The sequence below is a fragment of the Mugil cephalus genome, chromosome 9 (genome assembly GCF_022458985.1).
Source record: "Mugil cephalus isolate CIBA_MC_2020 chromosome 9, CIBA_Mcephalus_1.1, whole genome shotgun sequence".
NCBI lineage: Eukaryota > Metazoa > Chordata > Actinopteri > Mugiliformes > Mugilidae > Mugil > Mugil cephalus.
Window position 1 is genome coordinate 6,124,354 of NC_061778.1, and position 23,461 is coordinate 6,147,814.

At 39.3% G+C, this 23,461-nt stretch overlaps 2 protein-coding genes across 4 annotated transcripts in view; one reads left to right on the forward strand and one right to left on the reverse strand.

Annotated features, from left to right (window-relative positions):
* Window positions 1–8,021, forward strand: part of cadm2b (cell adhesion molecule 2b) — a 141,381-nt gene extending 133,360 nt beyond the window's left edge. For 2 of the 3 annotated variants that reach the window (XM_047594933.1, XM_047594930.1), the window contains 3 exons: window positions 4,249–4,275; window positions 5,894–6,016; window positions 6,114–8,021. In XM_047594933.1, coding sequence (XP_047450889.1) covers window positions 4,249–4,275; window positions 5,894–6,016; window positions 6,114–6,232 — 269 coding nt within the window. In that variant the 3' untranslated portion in view covers window positions 6,233–8,021. The remainder of the gene's footprint in view (window positions 1–4,248; window positions 4,276–5,893; window positions 6,017–6,113) is intronic. The other variant, XM_047594932.1, reaches the window with a different exon arrangement.
* A 10,571-nt stretch (window positions 8,022–18,592) lies between these two features.
* Window positions 18,593–23,431, reverse strand: rwdd2b (RWD domain containing 2B). The gene is made up of 4 exons (XM_047593817.1): window positions 22,979–23,431; window positions 22,808–22,875; window positions 21,076–21,435; window positions 18,593–20,983 (listed from the first exon to the last, which is right to left on the reverse strand). Exons 1-4 carry the CDS (start codon window positions 23,189–23,191, stop codon window positions 20,731–20,733), a joined length of 894 nt encoding a protein of 297 aa, XP_047449773.1. The 5' UTR covers window positions 23,192–23,431; the 3' UTR covers window positions 18,593–20,730.
* Window positions 23,432–23,461: the final 30 nt, after the last annotated feature.

The following is a 23,461-nucleotide window of genomic DNA, read 5'->3' on the forward strand; positions in this document are numbered from 1 at the left end:
CACTTTTCAAAATTAGCAAGTCCCAGTTTACTTTTGGAAAAATTTGGATAAAATCTGTAAAAGCGTTTTGTTTTTCAGCTAAGAACCCAGGATGGGGTAATATGTGTAATTTTGAGGTTGGTTCAAGAGGCTCACGTATATATTTCAATCTTAAAACCAGCACTTATAGTAAAGTACAGACATCTGTCGTCCTGAAGGTTTGGTGACCATGTACTCAAGAATCCACTTCATCCAAGTCTTGCTTTAGCACTTTGCAGTATACCCAGTTCACCTCGCTACATATCACTGCATGGGTTTAGTGTTTGGACTCTCTCTGTGAGAAAACACACAGAAAGTGTTAAGGATGCAGAATTTAGCTTTCGCATACTGCCTGGAGGAGAGATAAGTTAATCCTGAGACAGTGGAGAGGCTGAGAGAATAAAGGCGACATGGTGCAGGAAATGGATCATTAAGGCCTCTGCAGCCCATGTTTATAACATTTATCAAGTACAGCCAGGAATAAAAAACAAAAATACAGAAACGAGGACAGAATATTAAAACTCAACACGGATTTATTCGTTTCCAGTTCTGCCAATTAAACAGTGCCACGCGAGAGTTCAGTTTGTTTGGTAGCGACTTATCACAGCGCAGACGCCAGACTTTCTCAACTTATGAGCATTTAACGGATGCACGGCGGCGGCTTTGTACAAGTTTAATGGCGGAGGCTTTGGGGAGGAGACAGCCCTTCACTGGGAAGAAATGAAGGAGAAGAAGAATGACACATTCGTCCTCTCAGCTTTTGCTAAGGCAGTCTCTTCTTTCAGCGTGCTCATTGTGCAGGTGTGGGCAGTGATAGTCAGGATAGTCTATATCATCTTGTCGCATCCAGACACTACGTCCTGGGCAGAGGCTTCATTCCTCACATTTAAGCTACAGCCAAAATTTCCTCATTATTGTCAAAATTTAAAGAAAAAATGGCGAATTAACCTGAGTTGTTAGACTCATATGTGCCAGGAAGCTGTTTCTCACGCTTTGGAAGATGAACCGAGGAAATGACAAAGTGGATAACTCTCAGCAGCTCTCTCACATGAAATACAAAGGTCCTGGTTGCAAGGAAAGAATGAAAAATTGACTACAGCGGATAAAAGATGTGAGAGACAAGCACATTTCCACTGATGATGACAGTCATTCTTCAGAGCTACATTGTGTCTGGCTGAATACTTACCAGGTCTCTTCGGATCATTTCAGCCTCTAAACCCAATTTGCTAATGACAGGAGAGCTGAGCAGCCATAAATGTCACCAGTCTGCTGCAATTTATCACCATATGAAATTATGCTCCTTAATGCAACGTATTAAAGAAGTGAGGAAACACTGTATATGAGATGTTGGGGTAATAACAGATAGTAGTTTAATTAAATATGGCTTGGGAAAGGTCTGCATCCATCTATGAAGCTGCAGCCTGAGTCCTCACCTCTTAGCCTCACATTTCACAGTCATTGACCGTACATTTTCACCTCAACAAGCGTGACATGTAGCAAGTTTCATATTCTCTGTGAGAAGCCCTTTTACTAATCAATCATCAATCACTAAAATTTAACAGATGTAGGAAATTAGCCCTTGATGCGTGACTCATCCTTTCCCCAAAGATATTGCTGTAAGGATTCACTCACTCAGAGCTCGAGTCTTTGTATTTTATCGTCTGTGCATTTTTTTGTTCCTATATTCGCTGAGGTGAATTAAGCCATGACCAGTAATTGATTTCTGCTGTTTGATTTTGCTGTAACGTTGAGCCCGTTCCCCACAGAGAGATTTGTTTTTGCTCGCCATTGTTCCTATTTTCATTTAGCAGACGTCATCACCTTAGTGCCTCCGTCTCCAGCTCCCCTGCCTCCCTCCCTAGCCTCCGTTCTAACAGTCTTCTCATGCCGACATTCCCCACACCAGGCATAGGCGGTCACGCTCGCAACCCCCTCCATGGCCCCACCGCAACGCTCCATGCACTCACAAACATGACACTGAACACGAACTTGATGATTGATGAGGTAACAACCAGGCTTTGAGCTAGAAAATAGCATTGTTTTACTTGATGAATTCAGCCCTCTATCCTTCGCACTTCACGTCTATACACAGCACTGTTGCCTCACCGGCATTTTTATTGCTGTTTCAGATTAGCTCCGACAATATGCAGACACCGTAGAAGCAAGTTACCACATCATGTATTTACAGTCTCATTGCACAAGTGCAAGCACCAGCATTTATACTTTAGTTTTCAGGCAGAATCGTTTCTGTCTTTGCAATGAAATACAAACACATGCACTTATAATTAAATTACCAGTACCTCTCTCCTGATAGAGTTAATGGTAGTGTTTGTCTTTTATGACTTTTTGCTATATAGAGGGTATAGAGGGCACGTGACATCATAGCCAGCGAAGTATCTGTGGTTACGGCCACTGTGACAGTTGAGCATGGAGATTAGCAGCATTTCTTCGACAGTAACTATTTCAGTTCCAACAATAAATGACAATAAAACAATGGAACGGAATATTTGTGATCACTCCTCATCCTCCTTTTAACGTCCAGTTGGACACTACAGTATTGTATGGTTAATGGTATTGTATGGTTAATGTTACTTCTCAGTAAAGCTCTTAGCGTTCGAATCTTTTATTCAGCTACATTTATCATAACTGAAATGACCTAAAACTGACTTAAACTAACTGAAATTGAGGCGAGTCCACTTTTGCAAATCCATCCTATTTCATATGTATCATTGTTGAGTCCATTTGTCCTTAATTTGATCTAATAATTGTCGAAGGAGGATATTTTCCACTCCTTCAGCCCAGGATCTTTATATCTTTTGGAAAGGATAGTCCCGCCAAGGCACAAATCACGCGACAATTTCTCACGTTTAGGTTAATTATTTGGTACACAGAGAATAGGTATTGATTCAGTGCTGACACTTCAGCCTATCCACCTTAAGGTTGGAAAAAACCGAAGCCCTCATCCAAGCAGACACAGTGACCTTGTTCTACCTAGGCTCCGCCCATACAGAAGGAGAAGGGGCGCTGCCTCTCATGTGTCAGTGAATTTCCATGTGTAGCCAATTGACTTTATCTGGTTTCCAGCGTGTGAAATACTGGGGTGTGATGTATCCTAGTCTGTGAGCAAGCTGCAGCAAAGTGGAACACAACTCCTTATATGTTGAGACAGTGGAAGAAACATTCTTCCTGATTTTTCCCAGTGTTATACACGGGCAGAAGGCCTTACTTAACCCCTTAAAACCCAACACAATCTACATTTTTCCCGGTCTTGGGGGGTGCGGCCCCAGGCATGCAGTGATGTCAATGCATACCCTCTATTGACAAAGTCATAAAACTCAACATGCTAGCAAAAACATGCTAAATACTGTAGTTGCCTTAACAGGAAAAACAGCTTGGGTATTTTGATGGAGACAATACAAAGATTACTAACGTGGTGAGGATGTGCTTCATTTTGATAATCAAACCACAGATTTTGGAGGAAGTTTGAATGATTTTGTTTTAAAATTTGAGATTTCAGATCATTTTAGTCTAATTTAATTGTTGATCGGAGAAATTGCCTAATACTAGCAGTAGGAATGTGTATCCAAGTGGTAGGAACTTCAGCAAGCCACCTTTAAATGACTAACAAATGGAAAAGTTGTCTGAAGTAGAATATGATGCCTTGATGTGTTCGAATAGATTCAGGAGAAGATTTAATAGAATAGGATCAGTTCACACAAAATACAAATAATCAAGTTTTTTATTGAACTCCACTGTTGTGAGCAATTAAATATATTCTTCCTGAAATTATGCTGGTGAATGAAATTTTTATTTTTTATGCTAATTAATTAATAATACTGTTAATAATAAAAGCAGTATCTAGTACAAATTATTTAACAGATCAGTTCAGCAAATACCAAAATTAAGGGAAAGAGGGTTATTCTTCATTGAACTAACCCAAGTACAAACCTACCTGTGTCAATACTGTATGTACTACAGCTCTGTTCTTGGCCTAGCTCTAGTCAGTGTATCTTGTGCTGCTCTCTGAGTGAACGTTTCCACTATGCCCAGTTAAGCATGGCTCTGACAGCAGGCTTTGCTTTCCGTCTCCTCGGCTCACTGTTAAAGTAAACTCTAAGACCATGCTACTTTCTTGTGTTTTCTTTTGAATCTTGTGGCTACCTTTTTTATCACGGTGTTGTTCCCCTCGTCTCCCCTCTCTGCTCTCACTGTCTCCAACCATGGCAACAGCCAAAGACTTTCCAGGGCCTACGACAGGTAAATATTCCAGCAGACGATCGTTGCCGGCCAGATTTAGAGTGTGTGATGTTGGATCTGGCTCTGGGTCAGGATACATCATGGCCTCACCCAGCATGAGCCACATCATCACCATGCATGGATGCTCACTCTGCTGACGCCAGTCGCTTTCTCTATAGCCATGTCACAGGCTGCATAAGTTATCACACAGTATGTTTCTTTTTTAGTTTGAGCTAGTCTGAAGACTGTATTTAAGCCAGTGTGTAGGCCTGTGACTGTGTAGCTTTATTCTCTAATAATAGGGTTAGGGTTAGGTATAATTGAATCTTTGTGCACAATACGTGGTTGCAGCAATTGAGTTTATTTGTGAGTTTTACGTGTTTTTATGATTTAAACTGTATGGTTTCTATGTGAGAACTGATGTAAAGCATTTGAACAAGATTCCTAGTTCATGTGTTTAAAAATCTTATGAGGCAAAAAGTGAATCACTGATGCCCCTGTGTGCTGTTGCTGGTGTGTGTTATATATTAGGTGGTTATTCTAATGTTATTTACCCTCTCGTTGCCTCTGAAGCTTTTTCTAATGTCTGAATAGATAGATAAGTGTAGCCATCATGAATTAAAGCTATCAAATTCATACTGAGAAGAATAGCCTAGATATTGCATAACGGCTTTTCACTTAGTGTTTTCATGAGTTACTTCTGTTTTGACAAAGGTGAACGGATAAGCAGGAAGTTGCGTTGTGCCATGCAGCCGTTTAATGTGTCTCATTTCTGTGGCAGCGTGCACCAACCGAATGTGATGTGAAAATTGCTCATGCTCCTTGCTGACTGTGATCACTTGTACAGATCATTATATCCATCAACATGCAACAAAAAAACGACTTAATTCAGCTGCTCCACTAAAACACTTATTGCTTTAAGTTGGAAGTGCGTGCTTGTGAGTCTCTGGTAAAAACGAGTGTGGTGATTTGATCCTGCATGGAGTTAAACTGCATGTTACAACACAAGTTCATGTTTTTTTTTTCTTTCTCTTTTTAAACGTCTCACGCTTTGGGATGTTGAAAATTAGGGTTGCATTTTGTTAACAGATGAGGTTTGTAGAAACATCCCCGCCGTCATTTCCCAGGGTCACTTTGCAAAATTGAGCACAAGCTATGGCCATTCATCAGCTTGAGATAATGAGAGCACACAAGGTGCACAGTAAAGACACAGCCACTCACAGCTTGTTACAGGACAGACACAAAGACGTGCTCTTGCCTCGGTAACACCTCAGAGGATGTCCCGTGTTAAATAACACTTATTTAAAACTCCTGATCATAAGCAGAAAAATGTGGCAAGCAGAAACATAAAATATAGTGTGTTGGCAAAATACAAACCAAGCAACACACTTACTTCTTTTATACCACAAATCAGGCACTTTAAAGAAGCAATGTCAAATTGCTCTAAATATGACAGTTTTCCAGCACAAAAGCTGCATCTGGATTTATTTCAGGGTAATTACAGGAGCAAAACATTTTCAATGCTGTTTAATAAATGCCTCCAGCTGTGTGACACAGTGCCAAAGCATCTTGCAGTTGCTAATGCTATGTTGCTAATACTCCTCCATGTTTCTCTCCTTCTCCTTCTGTCCTGTTTCAGATCCTAATGCTTTAGGCCAACACGGACCTGACCACGCTTTAATCGGCGGTGTCGTTGCAGTCGTGGTCTTCATCACTTTGTGTTTGATAATAGTCCTCGCACGATATCTGGCGAGACATAAAGGTAAAAGAGGACACTTGAATAACAATTTGCTGGCTCGCAGTAAATGGACGTGCCCTCAGCAGGCAGCATAACTTTCTTTGACTCTTTGTATTTACAGGGACGTATCTGACGCATGAGGCCAAAGGAGCGGAGGACGCCCCCGATGCTGACACAGCTATCATTAATGCTGAGGGAAACCATGTGCACGCAGAGGAGAAGAAAGAGTATTTCATCTAGGCTGCTTTTACCGTTTCCCTTCATTTCATGACAACTTTCAACCACAGACGTACAATTTTAAGCTGCCTCAGTGTGACAAAATAATCTGGTTATTTTACTGATGATTACTTTGGTTTTTCTGGAAAGCTCATGCTTGGATGTGCTCCTTTTCCAAACATTCAAACTCGCAAAATAGCCTTCTCCTTTTTGTAATTAACATAAAACATATCAGTTGGGTTATTTTATTTCAGTTACACTGTGCCTAAAGGCTGTACAATTTTTTGCCAGTTCTTTCGTTGCCTGCATTAACTTTTTTTCTCTTTTACTTTACATGTTACACAACTTTTTGCAGGTTTTTCTAAAATTCAGAAGCAACAACAAATGTTCATTTACTCAAGTTTTTTTTTTTTTCCTTTAAGGGCAGAATATGTTAAATACATCAATTCATCAAATATTAATATCAAAGGATTAAATAATTGTCTTGGGTGTTGCCTGGAGTGTTCCTCAGTACAGCCATACTGCACATGTTAAAAAACATAAAATCATAGAACCAAACAGATACTTTGGCAAAACAAAATGTAGAAGCACAATCTTTGCGATTGTCTTTGGATGAAATCATGTCCCTCCCAGCACCGTCTGTAAATTCCTGCACTGGTTTATTTTCAGTTTTTTGCTGACACTCTTGATTTGTCTGAACACAGAACACGTTGGAAAAATTAAAGCACAAAGTCTGAGGACTAACGCAGAGGGGGGGAAAAAAACACATCAACTGTTTCTTGTCTCAGGATTCAATATGAGTCTAGATGGAGGGACGGTGCCAGACACATGATGAAGATTTCGGTTAACGTCATGAACTTTTCATTTTGGTTGGGTATTTGACGTAAGCTCCAAACTGAATGAGTGGAACCTTCCAGGGGTGTAGTATTTATGTTGAATTTTATTGAACAACTATGCTCAATGTGTGGATATTGCTGTAAAATACTTTGCTAACGTGAATATTGGTGAACAATATTGTCGAATCTTGGGATCCCTGACACATTACAATTTGTATATTAGCAGTATTTAAAGTATTCCACAAGTTTTTTTTTCTTCCCCCATTTATCCAACAATGGTATGTTTTGCCAAAAGGCGTGTAAATAATATGTAAGTATTCGATTTTAGTAAAAGGAAGAAAAACTGGTTATTTTAACTTCAGATCATATCAGTTCACATCAATTTGATGAGAGTGTTTTCACACTTTTGAAGATTTCTTCAAACAGGGATTCTAATAAATTGCTTAAAATGTTAAAAAAATAAGAAAAAAATGAAAATATATGTATTTATTATTATGACTGATTGACATTTATTATATGATACTATATTGATTGATATTATTGCTGTTATTCCTAAAGTAGTTGTCTGACATTAACTTTTCCATTTTTTAATCCTATAACTTATCATGAAAAAGACAAGTATCACCGTTATGGCCTTTGAGTTTGCTGCAAACAGTATTAATGACATGTTGAGGCATTGGTGAATCAGACATCCCCTCATTGTATATAATCACCACATCAAAGACACTGAACCACATTGCCAATGCTCATACATGTTATTTTGTTAGTTCAGTATGATGCTATAAATAACTCATTTTGTACAAAGGTTTAATTGCTGTAATTAATTTTGCTTTTTATGGGGGATGTGTGAGGTTTGCTTTTTTTTTCTCCTCTCGGTATTGAATATTCATTTTTTTCAACTATGCCACTGTAAAAGAAAAAAAAAAGAAAAAAGAGAGACAAAGTGCGGATTAAAATATGAACAACTTGAAAACTGCCATTTTGTTGTGACCAAGTTTGTGCTTTGAAATGAACTCAAAGAGCAATGTTTAGCGCTTATGAATTACACCGCTGTTAGCCGCAGTCAAAATATCGGCCCACGTATCTACAGTTAGGAGAAATGTTGACGGACAGCACCATGACCAAAGCCGCACTGTAATTGTAATTGATTCCGAGCTACTGTTAAGTATTACTCAGCCTTTAGAATTAATAATATATGCAAAGCGTCTAACTTGTAGAAAGATTAAAAAACCATAAAGCTCCTCAAGGAAGGCTGCCTGAGGCTCTGCTCATAATTTTCCGCATAAATGCAAAAGCAAGGACTCGAATCTTCCCGAATTCCTCCCCATCTCGCTGGAGTGGAGTTCGATATGCTTCAAGTGGCTGCAGCTACCCGGAGATGTCAACACAGCAGGATGCTGTTGCCCCTTGTTTTAACAAAGTAGACAGAAGAAGGAAGCCGGGTGTGGAAAACTGGATGCGAAACACTGAATTCGACAATTGTGTGAACACTCTGGGATGCAGCTGATGAAAAGGAAGTGAAATCGCAACAATTAAGATGAAACTTTATTAAACCCTGTTTTGAAATTCACTCCAAATGAATCAAAAACAGAATTAGGGTATTTTTATCTGGATCAACAGTAAATTAAACATGTAGAATAAAACATATACAGAAGTACGATATCAAATGTATGGACATAAGGTGTAATGGACTATAGACCCCTACAGTGTGATGTTTTTTGAGGGGCGGGCCTTAGATGGAGGCAAAACAATTGCTTGAAAGAGTAAAACAAGTATTTTAGAGAATACCAATACACTCACTCACTGAGACCATGATGGACGATTTGACCAAAGGAGGACACAGAGGGTACACAGTCTGATCTGTCTTTATCAAGTGAAGACTCTCCAACAAAGATATTACACGAAGTAAGTGGAACCACTGCGGAGGGTAACGTAGTACAATGCAATTTATGTTTGGACACCCCTGAAGCACCCGCGTTAGCTCACGGTTAGCATTAGCATTAGCTTGTATCAAGGCACTCGCGTTAGCTCGCGGCTAGCATTGGCATTAGCATTAGCATGTATCAAGAATCCTCCAAATAATGATTAACTTAATGTTATTTCAGTCACAATTTAGTCTAACCCATAACGTTGTCCAGGCTGAAAATTATGATGTATTAGAGGTGTTGATGATTGTCTTACTCCAATCCTTTCTTTTAATCGCGTTCAACAGGGCTGGTATGCGATAAAGTAAACGTTTTTGCCTTTTTGGTTTTGACACCCAGAAAAAATACAGCAAGACAACACTTTCCTGATTGACATTGACAGTGTCGCCTCAATCTTCCTTTCTGTTTTGCCTCCAGCTAACGTTGTGATGTCACAGTGACGTAGGCCATGAAGGGGTCTATAGATGAGACTCATAGAAACGCACCATATCAAACTTAGAGCAAGTACAGATTGCAGTAGCTCACATTTAACTGGATATGCACAGTGAACTCTAGCAATTTAGAGCAGAAGTAAAAGAATCCCCCCTTTTTAGCCCATTATCACTGCTTCAGTGACACAAATGAACTTTTTGAAATATGAGTAAGGATATGATAGCCTTCAGCAGATTACTGAGCTCATATTAAATATCTCAGCATCCTTAAAGGGAGATCTTGTTCCAGGACAGAGAACTCAAGTCATTACGATCCTCCATTCTTCAGCTCCCATTGACCTTGAGCATAATGTTGCTTCCCAGCAGACTAATGTCGCCATTATCAACACACTGTCCGGCCAACCATCTGCCTCCTTCACAAAAAAACGCCCGGCTCCCCCTCTTCTCTCGCAGAGACTCCCAATGCTCACTTCATAATCATTACCACCGAAAGCCCAGCCAGTTCAAATAAACATCAGCTCCCACTATCGCACTCCTTCACATTATTAAAAGCTCAGTGCTTCGTTAAGCTATGTAAATTAAGATAGACTGTCTTGAATAATGCCTGGCAGAAAATAATGCTTAAAATCCATCATAATTTAGTAATTGGATATCGAGAAGGGGGGGAACATTTATGTGCAATCGTAAATAGTGAGTTGGGAAATGGATTTTCTCTTTACCCTTGAAATGTGAGACCCACACCCTGGGCAATGTAACAATCACAGCATGACCTCTGAGGAGGCCTTGTAAGTCTTACTAAACTGAAGAAACTGATCCCCACTGTACCCTGTAGGCAGGCTCCATATCAGTCCTCGAGCACACAATAAGCTCTTATCTTGGCAGAACAGAAGTCTCTGACAAAAACTTCTTCAGGGACAAATTGATATCTTAAAAAAAAAAAAACATTATGACACTTAAACACGTTAAACAACTCTGCAGCACAATTCAGATTTCGAAATGTTAAACATTAATTCTTCAGTTAATAGTCCTTGTAAGTTTTCGTGCTTTTGCAGCCGTGTACAATTAAACGGTTCTTCTCGAGCATTCAAGCCTTTTTGTAGTCTCATCTTCTGCTAGAAAAGTTTTTACAATAACACGGACCAGACTGTTGCCAGCTTCTGTCTTTTTTTCTTTCTCATCCCACACTTCTGCTGTAGATTAGTGACAACTGGAGGAGCTATCAAGACTGTGTGTGAAAAGCCCTCCAACCCTGATGCAAATAGAGGTCCTTCTTTTGGATTAACAGTGCAACTTTTATGCAGAAATAACAGTAATTCCATTAGTTTTCGCTATCCGAGCATGTAAATCGTGTTGTGAGTGAAGCAAAAGGATAAAAAGGATTTCAAAGATGGAGTGGGACGCCGTACGCTTAACAGAAGTGATAAAGGAATGTTTGTCATCTGGATCATGTATTTAATTACAGATTTAACAGGTATTAGTGACTCTGAAATGCAACCCAATGATTCCAGCAAACCTTTTAGTCTGTATTGTATTAACAGATTAGAGTGATCACAGTAATGCCAAGAAGAAAAAAAAATCTCCTTCCATTTTTTCAGCCTTGCTAATATTGTCTCATCTTTAATATTGCCTTTGAGCCACATATATATATATATATATATATTGGAAGAGTTAACTTAAAATCATTGCCCTGCACCCAAAGGTGAGTGGTGAAGAGCAGGCTGCAGATGAAATTTCCCATTTTTCAATATCCTTCCTTTCATTTCTAGAACTTTTATAGAGTCTGTTATCATTGCCCCTAGAAGCCTGGGATAGCATTGTTTGTGTAAATGGTTTTGTGTTTGATTGACAGTTCATTCTAATGGAGAATTCGGTAGAATAATAACAGAAAGTTAACAACACTGCTGCTGCTAATATGGAAAAAGACTCATTGGATAAAACATCAATGAAACATCCTAGATTTGTAAAAAAAAAAAAAAAAAAAAAAATCTCCACCATTTCTACATATATATATTTTTTAAAAATGTACATATTCATAGAAACACAGCCAAGTCCTCGTGTTGCCCCATTATTTGACTGCAACATTCACACCTCATCTGTATCTCCTCTGGATCAGAAGACTGTAGGATATTATCTTGAGATGTGTTCTGCCTAATCATATTTGATGAGATTAAACAGATCACTCACACTTGTGACGGGGCCAAGTGCAAGTTAGAAGGAGTCAAATGATCTGGAACAATGAACATGAGCTTGTGTATCCCCTTAGATGCATCACTGTGCCGTTAGTCTAGATGAATGTGTACAGTCAGTTGCAATTCCCTTGTTTGCTGCATGAGGGCTTCCACTTTGCGAGGCAGCAGCTCCGCTGTTTGAATCAGGCCACATGCAGGCCCGCGGATTGATGACTGAAACAGGGCTACCCACTGTACTTTAAACTCATTCATCCACACTGACTCACGCTCTCTGTGGTGCGGCTTGAAATAGTCTGCCCTGGGATTGTCTGTCTGCCAGTTGATTTATTCTATATCGTACTTTCAGATCTAATTAAAACAAACGTTTCTCAGTTGTTTGGGTGAATTTTGAATCAGGCATGCCCTGGAGTGTGCGTAAAGGTAAACCTTGTCTCGGTAAGCCTTTTGGGAGGGGGGGGCTCTTACTGTACCTGTGGCATAAGGTATGCAATAAATAACTTGCCATCTGTTTGAATTTGCGCACTTGAGATTCCTCCAAGGAACTCACTAGAGACTTAATTAAAGTTGGAATATTAGTGAGTGGGAGACTGACGTTCCTCCAATAAAATGACAGACAGCTAGATGAAATCGTGGCACTAATTTAATTTAACAGAGATAAGTTTTGGTCTTTCAAGTCAAAAGACTGTGTTGCTCTTAACTAGTTTTCTCCATTCATAATTCCAAACTGCCCATTTCCACAAACCACCATGTTTCACAGTTGATATGAGGTTCCTCTTCTAAAAAGCTTAATCTGCATCCTTGCATCTCTCTGATTGTATACCCTTTGGACACCAACAGCTCCAAGAGTCACCTGCAGATACTGTGGTGAGATTTTGGGGTTCTTGGAGACTTACATCAGATGAACATTTCTTCTATTTCGCAGCCAGTCCTTTGGACCTTGGATGATTAATCCACACTGCAATAGCAACAAGAACAGCAGAGCTGTAAAGAGATTTACAGTAAATAACACACATGATCCTGTTGCTTAGCAAGAAAGTTCTAACAGTTGATACCTTTCTAGCCCTTTCATGCATGAACTATGAGAACCTTAGTCAAGATTTCTTTTCCTTTGTTTTTATTCCTCTTTAGGCATATAAAAAATGATGCAATTTTTCAAGAACCCATTTTTCATGAAGTTACAAAATTGTCCACTCATGCCGGTTAATAACAAAATTCTCCAAGAATAAAATAAATATCCAGAAACTTTAACAATTATATTAATTCTTACTTGATGCCAGCGTATTTGTTTTGCCTTCAGTTGTGCCCTGCTATGGAAGTATTTACATAAAATTCCCAAAGTACTTGACATTTCTGGATAGAAAAATATTTTTAAAAAAATTGCACTTGCACTAACTGGCCAATTGGTGGCAGTGTATGGGGTGATGCACAAGCCTCCAAAACCCATGCGTATACAAAAAAAAAAGAAAAAAAAAGAGCTTTTGAATAGCTGTCCACTGTAGCGACCACTACGCATGAAAAGGCTAGAGTCTGTTTCAAATTTCATGGATCTGAACAGCTATTCCAAAATTGAATTTTCAAAGTTGTCATTCATCTGAAAACTGTCAGTTGAATATTTGTAACCACTGTCACAGTAATGCGTAGCTGAAACCATTACTGAACCTCTGTAACAGAGTGTTACTGATCACATCGACATGACAGCCAGTCAAGAAATGATGATTTTTTTTCCTGTCCATCTGAAGCCAACAAGCCGACATTCTAAAGCCCTTGGCAGTGAATGAAGTGAGTCAATTATTTTATGGACACGTTGGCAGTGAGTAATTAAAAAATAAGTTACATATTTAAAAATCAAAATGGTAATTCTGGCGTTCCCTTTTCAGAAATGGATTTTCAGATGAGACATTTTCCAATTCAAGCACAACATAAATGTGTAAGTAGCGTACTAAAAAGGGTTCTGACAAACTGCTGCGCCTGCTGGTGCTGAAATCAGATTAATCATCATCAAGGTCCTCCTCTCCCTGCACCGTAGAGTCATTCCATCGGACGACATCCAGTTTAATGAGGGTAATGATTGTTATTTTATGTGTAGTTTTCTGTTTTTCAGTTCTTTAATCACTTTGTTTAAATTTAGCTCTGTGAGTTGTAAATGATTTTAGACATTTTCTAATCTGTAGTATATGATAGGCATGTGCAAAGCATCCAATATTTGTTTGCATTTGAATAAAATTCAAAATAGGTGTAAAAATATTTTTTTTTTCCAAGTTACACTTCTAATTTAGGATATGTAAGTGTTAAAATAAATATTCTTTAATTTTACATTATAATAATTATGGATGTATATGCAGTATTTGTTGGTGTTTTGCAATAAATGTAGCTAATATAGGTGATGTAGGCTGACTTGAAGGGGCAGAACATTACTGTGATGATAATTTGGTGCTTGCGGGAGACTATGGGGTGACTGTGGCTCAGTAAGTAGAGTAGGTTAACGGTTCGATCCCCAGAATGTACCACATGTCGGAGTGTCCTTAAGCAAGGCACTGAACCTCTGACTGTAAAGCACTTTGAATACCAATGGTTAGAAAAGCACTATATAAATGACAGACCATTTTCCATTACCAGTACACATTAGTTTTAATTACCGAGCTAACGAACGCTAACTAAGACAAATGCTAACGGTATAACCTTCCGGTCAAACTCCGCTTCCCAAACGTTATAATAGTGATAGTTGCGTTCACATGAGGAAAGGCAGCGTTTTGATAGGATGTTTGTCTTCTTCTCTAATACATATAATTTGAAATCTATTTGTTTTAAATAATTATTTGTAAAAAAAAACAAAAAAACATCCCTAGTATATGCAGAGTCTGAAGGCAAGGACGGGATTTTATTAGTAGAAGGTTTCTAGTTTCCATTTCCAGTCTACTAATAATTTCACTAATTGTGAGATGGGTTCCCTGATTGGAAATGTTCTAATAGTACACAGTGGTGTTTTAGTGGAGATCACTTGATTTGATTTGTTGATTGAAAAACCTTTTTTTTTCCCCCCTCATATAATGAATTTCTGGCACAAGGAACTGTAACAGTCATTTAATTTCATTGTAGACTGTGTATATGAAAACATGATTGATGACCTTAAGTCGACCGTATGTTGCAAGTGATATCACAACGATCTTTATAATTAACAAAAAATATTTCCAGAACAATGTACTGTTATGTGTTTGAAATGATGACCACATCCGTATTACACCCCTCTGCAGAGGTAAATGAGACTTTATCAAGTGGTGACACACTACGTAGCACAACGTATAATAGAGCCTCTCTTGATTTATAGGGTTTTATGTCCAAAGAGCGCACATTAAAGGAGGGGGAGGACCAGTGGGATAGCCAAGACTTAAATAGTTAGAGAACCGTCTTTATGATGCCAGTCAGTGGTGGGCCTCGGGGATTACTCCAGACAGACAGCTCAGTAAGACAACTGATTAAATAGTAGTGAGAAGAGAGAAAATGTTTAATTCAGCCATATTTAGTATTCACGGCATGGAGAACCGTACAAGAGTTCACCTTGAGGGGTCATCGGGAAAGAAGGTCCGGAATCCCAAAGAGCGGTTGGGCCAAGTTTCCACATAACACTTGGAAACACAACTGATTGTGTTTTTAATTGCTTTGATTATCAAGTTTGCTTTGGCTGAATTGAAAATGGTAATGCAACACGGAGTGAATCGACAAACTGATACGCCGTGAACAGGAGTGCTCTTGTGCAGCTCTTGCAACGCCGCGATAGAGTTATCACAATATAATCAGCGCTGAAACTCGAGCACTGGATATAAATTAATGGATTCCGCACATCATCCATCTACTGCATCATTACAGTCAACTTAAATATGTCTGTGTGCATGTTTTATGGCATTATACAAGAATACTGAGAAAGCTTGCACACAAGATTAACTGTGTCAGGGAGTAATATTTTATGAGAAGCATAATTAACAGCTTATGTCACCACATTTATAATATCACAGTATAAATACTCCAAAAAAAAAAAAAATGCATTTAGAAGAAGGAAGTGATATATGTAAGGAGTCATGCATATTTCTATTATTTGCTACAAACAATGACTATTGATCGCGTTAGGTACAGAGCAACGTAATGTGAAACCACTGTGGTGTACATCTTGTTCATGTAATTATTTCTATGCGCAAGTTTAGAAACTCTTCATCACCTTAAACCTTCTGTTCAGTGTTTGCAGCTTCAAGTAATCCACAACAATCCCATTTATATTAGCTTGGCTCAGTGAAAGAGTGCCAGCTATAGAGACGTGATGAAAGCCCTATGTTAAAATACCTCACCATGACATTCAAAACTAATTCAATTATATGCATGACCAGTTCAATAGACCTACAGAATTAGGTTATTGTCTGAAATGGTTGGGGAAAAAAAAGAAAAGCAAAATAGCAGTAAATCATGTGCGAATGGAGTGTAATGTAAAAATGAATTTCGTGAAGAGTTGCCAAAATGGGCTTTAAGAACAAGGGATAACAGATGATTTCCGCAGTCATCTTCCAAGCTATTTACTCTTCATCAACTAGAGAGCCTATTATTATGAATCTTCAAAGGTATTTCATCAGTGCTACCGCGCCTTCAGTGGAGAGGAAATGATGGAGGGCCAAGTAGGGCAAACAACAGAAAAGATTCAGGAACAACACAGTGGAAACTTTTTTCTTTTTTTTTTTTGAAGTCTTACCTACACATGTATATGCAGACTGCATCTACCGTATGGATACCTTCAGTCATAAGAACTACATGACTCATTAAATCAAGGCTACATATTGGGGTTTTGATCGATTGCTCGTTGCATCCAACACGGGCTGTGAATAAATCTGTCCGAAGTCAATACGTGTGTTGAGCTCCAGGACGATAGCCTGAGATTCTAAAAATGCTAAAACAGCCTCCGAGAGCAGACCCGACTAATTCAGAAAGTCCCTCCAGGATTTTGCTTCTCAGTGTCGGCGCATAGTATGTCAACAGTAGAGATTTAAGTACAAAAGTGTTTTAATTACAATTAATGAAAACATTAGGACGCTGGAACGCTCTGAGGGAAGTAAGTAAAGGGAAATGAATGCCACCGTTGCCACAACCTTCGCCTGCTGCACCATCTTCTGTCTGCAGTTTTGTGATAACGATGTTTGGGTCACGGAGTCCGCTGAGAAGGGAAAGCACCCCAGAAATTTGATCTGCAGAATCTTGATCTGGTGAACCATCTCATTGACACGGAGCTCAAATTTGTGTCCAAGTAGGCAGGATAAGTACCTGACTTCAGAGTAGCTGTGTGGTACTGTAGCTAGTGTGTAACTTAAAAGGAGGTGCAAGTCATATTTATTTATTTTTTTAAGAATTTCTTTTTTCAGGCCAAGGTCCCTCAAACTGATGGAGAGATTTAGTGGAGACCCCCCCCCCCCCCCCCCCACCCCCCCACCCCACTGTATGTGTCTGTATGTGTTATATATTAAACTCGACTCAGCCTCAGTAATTGGCTGATGGGTGTGAGCTGCCCTGTTAGCTTCTCTTCTGCTAATATTGTAGCATGCCTTTGGGATTTTTACCTGGGGACTGAACAGGTCAGCGTGTAATGGCCTCGTGATTGGCTCAGCAGCGATAGGGGCGGGGCATATTGTGTACAGGAGGCTTAGATTGACAGGTCTAGTGTGGCACTTCACTAAAATATGTGGGATTCATATCAATGTGTATTTAAAGAAATTTTAATTTTATATATATGTATGTATAAAAATATCTTTTGCGACCCCCCCTCCCCCGCAGTACCTCCGCAGATGCACTAGGGGTCGTGGACCCCCTGCTGAAGACCTATGTTGAGACATTAGTGCTGATGCTCAGTTTAGAGTTTTAATGCATGAATTTTTTTTTTTTTTGCCCTATTGGTATTTCATAAAGTTCATAGGTTCTACCACTACTATACTATATACATACTACTGTATGGAATAAAATGTTTTCATTTTCATAAACATGCTCTGTGTCTGTGAGAGCAAGGGATCTTTATTTCAGGGGAGGATATTGAAATTTCAAATTAGAGAAACAGGTGTATTTATAGTGGCTCTGTCCCATCACGTTAGCCCGGTAAGCCATGACAGCGAAGCAGCACGCACGTAAGCAGGACCAAGCCTTAAGCAGAATGCAGCCATCAATAATGCACCTGTGCTTTTCCTGCTGTTACAAGTCAAAATACCTGCTGTGAAAAAAGCCTGTGCTAGAGGGGCAAAAATCCAAACGCCAAAACATTTCAAGCTCCTGGCCAGGTCACTCACTCGGCTCAGCTGATCACATTCATTTTCCGAACACCACAAGTTCCCAGCAGGAGCAATGAGAGACGGTGAGGGGTAAGGGAGAGGATGTCTGTGGACCATAGAAACCATAGAAACCATAGAAAAGTATGAAAATGTTAAAGTTTATTCTAGTTGCCTGGTTTTATCTGATATCTTATCACCATGATGGTATTAGCAGACTTATCCTACAGCTGCAGCTTTAGTACATTCATTGTAAACAATTAAGTTAAATTATAAGAATGTTGACTATAGCCACACCTACTAAGCAGATATCAGCAATTACCTCCTGACGGAGTGAGTAGGTGGCTATAACTACGCTGCTATTTCCCGCCTCGTAGTCATATCTCGAGGAACAACGTTATCATGACCATCTTCAGCAGTCATTTTTTAGCAATTTCGGGATCATAAGCTGGAAAATCACAAGTGCTCTTCATCAGCTCACCTACTCAGGGGATGAAGGACAAAGACATTCAGTGTGCAGCAAGCGAATAAGCACATTTAACACTTCTTGATACATTTCCTTAGAATTAGCGCCTAACGTTTTCCAGGTCAGTCTTTGGGACATGTGCCGTGTCTGCCGTCATGTAGGTTTACAGGTGTATACTCACAACAATTAAATACTGAAGCAACTCACTAGAAAGAATGAAAAAGAAACGATGGGTCTTGAAAGTCACCTGTGCATGGAATAAAAGCTGTAGAGGTCTTTATTGAAAGAACATTATGACAGATTTCTTAAAAAAAAATGTAAATCTGTACCCCAGTGATCACCTTTATTAACACTGTTATGTGCATCGTCGTGGCAGTGATTACTCTGCCCACAATCAGACTAGTCAGAAGTAAACATTTCCAATAAAACCAGTTTAAGTAGCTGTGCTGTTGCAGCTGCACACAATGGACGAATGATGAAAGCCTGAGCTTTCCTGTAGAAATGCTTAAGAAGGGTTATTAGACCCAGAGATGCAGAATGAAGGGTTAGAAGAGGTCACTCATCCTGAATTAGACTCGCCCCAAGGGACAAGCTGGAGATGTGGATGCACCTAGGGGCGAGTTCTTCTCAGTGAACACAAGACTTCTTAGGGCTTAAGTTCTTCCGCTTGGCCCATTAGAACTCTTACAAGAGAATATCGAGCAGAACCACACCGGCAACAGAACCAGCAGCTCAGCAGCTCAGCAGCATCTCCCAGGATAACAGAACTAAACTTCTGTTCAGGATGTAATCCCTCCACATGGACGTGTCTACATCTAACTTGTGTTCCACAGATAGCGTTACCCTAATAAATACGGTTTAAAAATACATACAAATGAGACATTACACAGGGCTGGACTGTTTAGGAGTTTTAAAAAAAATCTGGAATCACTTACACACAGAATCTTTCAATTAAAATCATAAAGGTTAATCTACATGGTCGATTTATGACAGTTACTATAATGTTCATATGTGATCAAAGGCTGAAATTGTATTCAAACATATCATTTATTTTATTTTTGCTTTTAGATTCAAGTTATGCAGCTTATTATTCTGAAATCACAGGTAACATATAAGGTTATCTATCCATTCTCACACAATAGCTCTTCATTAATTACATGTACTGTTCAAATCCATTACATATATCTGCTTCTGCGCTTATTCTGATACAGTTTTTCTGTTTTTACGCTTTTTTTAATTTTTAACTTGTATGTACACACTACTTTGCCAATAAAGCTGATTCTGAGGTTGCAATGCTAGATAATTTGGGTTATATAATACTGCCATCTGCTGGTTTCTCACGCAGTCCCCTGCTTTGTGTTCATGTTGTCTGTCTTTCTTTTCTTTCATAATACAGTATTATATTGAAGTACACTTCACAGAGTCTATTACACGGCTGGGATCAAAGTCTTCATAAGACAGCAAAGCAGAAAACACTTGTTTTCATTTTTTCCATCAATTCATTTTTAAAAGTCTGAACCCTGAAACCAGTTTGATTCTCAGTGGTATTTCCACAGCATTTAGATGACAGGCGTGTTTAAGTGATGTGTGAACATTTCAAATATGCAGAATATGAATTACTGTACTGGAGGATGTTATTAGAATCACTGGAAAAATGTCAATAATACACATTTGGTATGACCCTGGAGAAATAAGATTAACATAAAAATCTTAATGAACGTGTTTGTAAAATTTCCATCTCAGTCTTAGGGGGCTGAAATTAAGACTCATGTTCAATTATAACCATTTTTAATTGCCTGAGTGTAATCCACAATAAAGCACAATTTATCTTGCAACTAATCATTAACAGAAATACTTGCCATGTTATCTATAATTCATAGGGATACATTTTCAAAAACCAATATCCAGCTACTGTTGACCATGTTGTCTAATTATTAAAGCGGTATCAGGCATGAAAATCCTATAATAGCATGGTGGTAATGCTAACTGATTCCGGTTGAGGAAAGAAACACCTACGGCATGTTGTGATTGCAAATATAACTGAGGTCTGAGAGAAAAATACCAGATAAAAATCTTTTTCATGTTTCTTTTTTGGAAAGTATACCTATTAACTAAAAAGAGTGAGTAGGTTGCTTTTCAAATTGCATAAATGTTCTATCTGCCTTTTATCCCACCGGGGCCCCAGGTGTAAAGGCTGAGTATCATCCATAAAAGGTTGCTAATTTATTTCACTTTATCAGCCACGTGTGACCACGAATTCAATTTGTGTGCTTCCATGTGGCAATAAAAATGAATAATGAAGGCAATTCAAAGTTATTTTCAGGAGAAGTGACTTCAATGACAAGTCGGCAGTCTAATAACTGTATATTTATTCTCTAGGTCTGACCACTACCTGCCTTCAATGCCGAAATATATCTGAAAGATATCACAACAGCCTTTCTCATTTAGGAACTGGTAGAGTTGCCCAAGGTCCATGTGATTACCCCTGTTCCCATGGGGGTCAAACATTGCCTCTTCGAAGCCTGTGAACTTGCGCAGGGAGTCTATACTATCACCAGTGCTGCTGTCCTCGCCCTGACAATGAAGGGGAATGTCCTCCCGATGTCGAATCATGATCTTCTTCCATGTCAGAACCTTCACTCTGTGAAATGGGAACACGTTTTAATAAAGCTGACACCTCAGTAGATTTCTGGCTCTGGCAGTTGCTGCTAAAAATAACAACACTCGAGGTACCTGGACCAGAACTCCTCGCAGGCAGACTGAGGTCCCTCCACACATACAATACCAGGCTTCCCGGGCATACTGAATCCTGACAGGTCCAGCTCCTTTGACCACTCCAAAATGTTCTTTCTTTTTGACTTGTTATAAATGTGGTGACTGTAGATCCACAGTCGGCTGAACACTTCCCGCTCCGAACACTCTTTCTTCAGGGTCGGCGCTGCTAATAAGCTCTTATTAATGAAAAGCTGCAGATTGTCTTTAACCCAGTCCACAGCGGGAAGGACACATACTTCCCCCTGGCAGTTTTCCAAGAGGTACGCACTGAGCTGTGCCTGGAGCAGCGTCTGCTGAGCCCTGCTGAGACCTGAACACCTGGAGGACAAATAAAGCGTGTTGTTATAAGAGAACATTTACGACCACTTGGAAATTACATTTTTATCTTCTGGAGGAAAAACTATTCATAGGAAAATGCTACGTTGCTGAACAAAGTCGTGGTGCAAAAAAACTAAAACTGAAAAAGCACTTCAACAGGTTGATATGTTGCCTAATTTCCACGATTAACACAAGTGGTGAATTGCTGGTAGTGTTTTTCACTTACTGCTGCAGTATTTTGCGCTGGTATGCACTTCTCACATACTTACCATTACAGTAAATGTGACAGTGTGAACGCTCTGTGCTCAGTCCTTTAGATTTCTTAATTTACATCGAGGTCATACCAATAGAAATGAACAAACTCATTCGCAAAGGCCAGTGATGCTTTGAACACAGTGTCAGAGAGGAGGATGTTGGTGAAAGTGAAGACCATCCTGGACGACTCCTCCCACCCACTCCACAACACACTGGCCAGTCCGAAGAGTACTTTCAGTTACAGACTCATTCTACCCGAATGCACCACAGAACACCACAGGAGGTCATTTCTGCCTGTGGCCATCAGACTTTATAACTCTTGCTGAGTGTTCTTAACACTTTAGACTTTCTTATTTATTGTAACCATTTACCTTTGTGATCATTTGTGCAATACCAGTTTTTAGGCATCTCACATCTTCAAAACACAATGACATTTCAGAAAACACAACGACATTTCACAAAGCACTTTCACAGCATTTCAGGGTAGGTACAACACTGTTGTTGTGTTTTCTGTAATGTTGTGTTTTCTGAAATGTTGTTTTATTTTGTAAAATGTTGTGTATTCTGTAATGTTGTGTGTTCTTTATTGTTACTGTATTTTTGTAATGTCATTGTGTTTTCTGAAATGTTGTGTTTTGTGAAACGTGGTTGTGTTTTCTGAAATGTTGTTGTGTTTTGTGAAATGTTGTTGCGTTTTCTGAAATGCTGTTGTGTTTTCTGTACTGTTGTTGTGTTTTCTGAAATGTTGTTGTGTTTTCTGTCCTGACGTTGTGTTTTCTGAAATGTCGTTGTGTTTTCTGTAATGTTGTTGTGTTTTCTGTAATGTTGTTGTGTTTTCTGTCCTGACGTTGTGTTTTCTGAAATGTCACTGCTGTGTTTTGACCTTCCGTGTTTTGGGCCACCTTATTTTTCTTATATTTTATCCTATTTGTAGTTGACTGTGTCACCTTGGAACTGTAACTTTATGGCTGATCACTTGAGCTGATAACTTCTCGCTGTAAGTCAGTCACTGTCCCTTGTCATTAATTTGTTACAACTATGATAAGGACTATGCTTGATTTTTGAAAACACACACACCCAGCCGAATGTTGTTTTACACACATGAACAGCGGCTTACCTGACTGTTATTTCAGGTAACACGCTGGGATATTCAGATGGATAAAAACAGGATAGTATGAACTCCATCTGAAAGAGGAGTCAAAGCAGCACACAAGATTAAAAAATATTAACAATGCAAATTAAATAATGTGATTCACAATGACATATTATGGCAGTCTTAGTCGGTTACCTCCTCCGTGCTTGCAGAGCTTAGCTTCTGTTTGATGAGAAACTGGGGTCTGGAGGGAGGAGGGCTGTCTGCTGAAGCTGAGCCCTCCACGTAGTCCCTGAGCTCAGCAAGTGACAGCTGGTCAGTGAGCTCCATCTCCTCCAGAGTGGGGAACATGCTAGTTAGCAGCTCAATCTCAGCGAGCTGAGACTCAGCCCACTCCAAGTGAGACATGTTGGTAAAGCCACGCTGAAAGCTCGACCTATGCCACTGCTGTAGCCATTAAATTGTTAAACAGCTTCCTGTCCACGTCGTGCATTGCTTTGCCAGTAGAACATAAAAATATAATTCTCCACAGCAAGATGTCATCAAGTTTTTGAAAATAAATAAATAAATAAATAAATTTTAAAAATCGAATGCAGTCTAGCTTAAACAACAGGGAAACTTGGCTACTAGAGTCCCGTACGATGTCCTGGCTAAAAATCAAGGTTTGTTTCAACTCGG

Excerpts from the sequence above, each read along its gene's own strand:
- rwdd2b (XM_047593817.1), bottom strand. The coding sequence starts at position 23,191 with ATGTCTCACTTGGAGTGGGCTGAGTCTCAGCTCGCTGAGATTGAGCTG. Across the intron at positions 22,876-22,978 it reads GCTCTGCAAGCACGGAGGAG|ATGGAGTTCATACTATCCTG; the intron begins GTAACCGACTAA and ends CTCCTCTTTCAG. Across the intron at positions 21,436-22,807 it reads TTACCTGAAATAACAGTCAG|GTGTTCAGGTCTCAGCAGGG; the intron begins GTAAGCCGCTGT and ends TTTGTCCTCCAG.